Raw genomic sequence first — 3,487 nt, 5'->3', positions numbered from 1 at the left:
TGAGAAGCCAAGGACAATGGCACTGGGTTTTGATCCTACTTCAGGTTCTGGCTTTGTGGGAGCCTAGCCAGTTTGGATGTTCACCTTCCTAGACATGGACCTCAGGAGGGGGGAGGACCTTGGACTTTCCACGGGGCAGGGAACCCTGACTGCTCTTCAGACTGGAGAGGGAGGGGGAGAGGAGTGGGAGGAGGGGAAGGGAAATGGGAGGAGGGATTTTTTTTCAATAAAAAAATAAAAAAAGAAGAAAAAAGCCGGTTGTTTTATTCCATCTGCACATTTCATTTACTTTCTTATTAAATTTAGACAAACAAATATATGATATCATCCAAGCTAATTGGCAATATAAAAAGTACCACTTGTCAATAGCAGTGCCCAGTCTGAAAATGGCCTGAGAACAGCGATATAAAACATTAACCGAGAATAAAGATGTTTTCAAGGTTGAAACACTTTCCTCATTTAAATTCCATCATTTATTTTACCAAGACAACTACTAGAGACCCAACAGCAAACATTAGAAGCACACATCATAGCAAGGTAAAATTGTACGGCATTCTCCCAGTTACTCAAATAGTTCTTGAGCATCACTGACTCTGTAGGTGTCATAAAAACAAAATTACTCTTGCAATTATAAATATCAGTATTGCGGCAAAGCACTTAATCTTTCTAAAAGTATTTGATGGCCTATTTGAAACTCATTAGGGAAGTGTGACCACATCTATGAGAAGAAATGAATAATTTATCAGGTACATTAATTATTTAAAAAATAGTCAAATAAGATATGAAAGTATCTTGTCTAAGCTCAGTCACCACAGCCATATGGGGTTACTGATTTTAAAAACTCTCCACCCTATTCAGGAAGTACCTATTGCATGATAAGTTTACATTGCCATTTCTCAAAGGAAAACTCTGTAAAACCTGACCCCAGCCCACTGTCCAGTTTCTACAGCTCTCTTTTCTTTGCATTCTTTCTGGCACCCTTCCTCAGCTCCTGCCACTCTGGGGTACAGCTAAAACTGGTGAGTATCTTGGGATGAGGATAGAGCTCAGTAGTAGAGCTCTTGTGAGGCCCAGGTTGGACCCCAGTACTGCAGAAAAGAAGGAGTGAGTTATCTAAGAAGCCCACTTGAGCCACTCCTCTGCCCCAGGACCTCCGGCAACACTGTTTGCTGGTTTGCTAGCAACTTGGTGATTGCTAGGAATGACAGGTGGGGTATAAGGAGTCAGGAAGATCTGTCTCCAGAGCCTCTTGGCTACTCTGTTGCCTCGCTCAGTCCAGAGCCCCATCCCTCCCTCTGTCCCGGTTCTCCACCAACCCTGATCTGTCTGCTGTGGAATTAAAGGATGGGACAGCAGTGAAACACTTCTCACACATAGATGGACGCTCCATAAGTCTGGCGGCCGTAACAATTCTAGAATGTTTTGCAACAAAAAGTAAAACATCCCATCCCCCACCCCCCGTTTCCTATGCTCCTGACCTACTTTCTTAATTCTCATGGCCCAGTTATGTAACCATGACACTGAAAAGAAATAAACAAATGCATAAAGTTTTTAGATGTATAATAAAATTCTGGATACATTCAAAGACAATTATAGTGAATACCAGAGACTTCTCAGTTTGGCTTCTGACACATATCACTAGGTCACTAGACCAGTGACAGCAGTGGCGCCCATGAAAATGTTCAGCTGAAGAAACAGAAAGAAACATATCGGACCATAATTTATTAATTGTGCCAAGCTGTTAATGTTTCTAGTATCTTACCAAGTTGCTGTTCAGGGCAATCCATATGGGGACATTAAATGGATGCATTTTCATCCATGCAAATGCATTACTGTAGGGGTCTAGAATGCTAGCCAGCAGGGAAGCATGATTCTGGCAATACTGCTCTGCTTCATGCCATGGTAACTTCAGTTTCATGAGGGAATAGCTGCTTTTGCCATAGTTCACAAAGCCATCTGTTGGAGCTGTGGTTGGAGAAACGGGCAAGGAAGGGTCTAGAATAGAGAGATTGTTTCCATTAGCATTATCAATGAGCAGTGATTGAGCACCTTCAGCATTTATGACTCCCAAGCCCATCTATCACAGAAGTAAACACATTCAGTCTCGCAGGCCTTGTAAGTACTTTCGCCAGACTTTTTCCAACAGAAAGCTAATATCTCTGTGTCTGGGTACAAAGGTGCATTTTTGGGTACATTCATCTGTGTACAGGAGCACGCGTACGTGGGTGCACATATATATGCATGTGATGTGTATGCAGAGCCAGAAGTCAAACCCAGTTTTTCCCCTAGGAACCAACACCTTGATTATGAGAAATGGCCTCTCACTGACCTGGAATCCCCCAAATAGTGTGAGCCCCAGTGAGTCACCTGTCTCTTCTTCCCCATTGCTGGAGTGACAAGTGAATGGCACTTCACCTATTTTTAATTTTGATTCTGAAGGTAGAACTCAGGTCCATATGTTTGCAAGGAAAACACAATACTAAGCCAGGCTGTGGTGCTGGTGTACACCTTTAATCCCCACACTTAGGGAGTCAGAGGCTGGTGGATCTCTGTGAGTTTGAGGCCAGCATGGTCTACAGTGTAAGTTCCAGAACAGCCAGACATAAACAGAGAAACCCTCTCTTGAAAAAAAATTTACTGACTGAGCTATCTGCCCAGCCCACAAAGTTGTATTCTTTAATTAGTATGTCTGATTAAAGTACATATGTAGTGTACATATACATACACAGTATGTTTATGCCTGCATATATATTTCATACACTTTAGAAACTTTTTAATATATATGGGCCTAGAGGAAAAGCTCAGCAGTTAAGAACACTTGTTATTCTTGCAGAGGATCCTGGGTCAATTCCCAGCACCTACACAGTAGACCACAGCCATCAAGAACATCAGTTCCAGGGAAGGAATCAGATGCTCTCTTCTGACTCCCACGAGCACCAGGCATGCACACGATGTACAGACATGGAAATAAGTAGATCACCCATACACACAAATTAAATTAAAATTTGTTTAAAGAATATATGCACATATGAACAAGTGTCTCAGTAAAAAGACCTGCAAGTCCACTGTGCCTAGTGCCCCGATAAAAATTTGATGCTACAAGTTAAGAAATACGTATTTCCCTCTCATCATTAATCCCTGCTTTCCTCTAGAGGTCGAATGTCATGATCAAGAGCATGTTCTGGGGCTGGAGAGATGACCCAGTCAATGGTCAAGAGCATGTGTGGCCCTTGCAGAGGTCCTGGGTTTGTAACTCTGGTTGCCGGGTACCTGTTCTCAGCACTGCCTGCACTTGGTACACACACATGCACATGAGCAATATACACATAAAATAAAAATGCCTTGTTTTTAAGAGAATATCTTCTGGCCCCTCCAGTCCTTCCATGATTTCACCTTTATGTCTATATAATTTTCCTGCAATACCTCTGTAGGGTCTGGCGCTGCCTTATCTAAACTAATACTGAGGCATAGAGACCCTCTAAGACAA

General features: G+C 42.5%; 1 protein-coding gene across 1 annotated transcript in view; it reads right to left on the bottom strand.

Annotated features, from left to right (window-relative positions):
* Window positions 1–3,487, bottom strand: part of Mrc1 (mannose receptor C-type 1) — a 90,352-nt gene that overhangs the window by 9,977 nt on the left and 76,888 nt on the right. The window contains exon 24 of the mRNA XM_005354640.2: window positions 1,763–1,995. Coding sequence (XP_005354697.1) covers window positions 1,763–1,995 — 233 coding nt within the window. The remainder of the gene's footprint in view (window positions 1–1,762; window positions 1,996–3,487) is intronic.

This window comes from Microtus ochrogaster, chromosome 16 (genome assembly GCF_000317375.1).
Source record: "Microtus ochrogaster isolate Prairie Vole_2 chromosome 16, MicOch1.0, whole genome shotgun sequence".
Taxonomy (NCBI): Eukaryota; Metazoa; Chordata; class Mammalia; order Rodentia; family Cricetidae; genus Microtus; species Microtus ochrogaster.
Note: the sequence above shows the minus strand (reverse complement) of the source record. Positions and strands in the feature narration are given on the sequence as shown.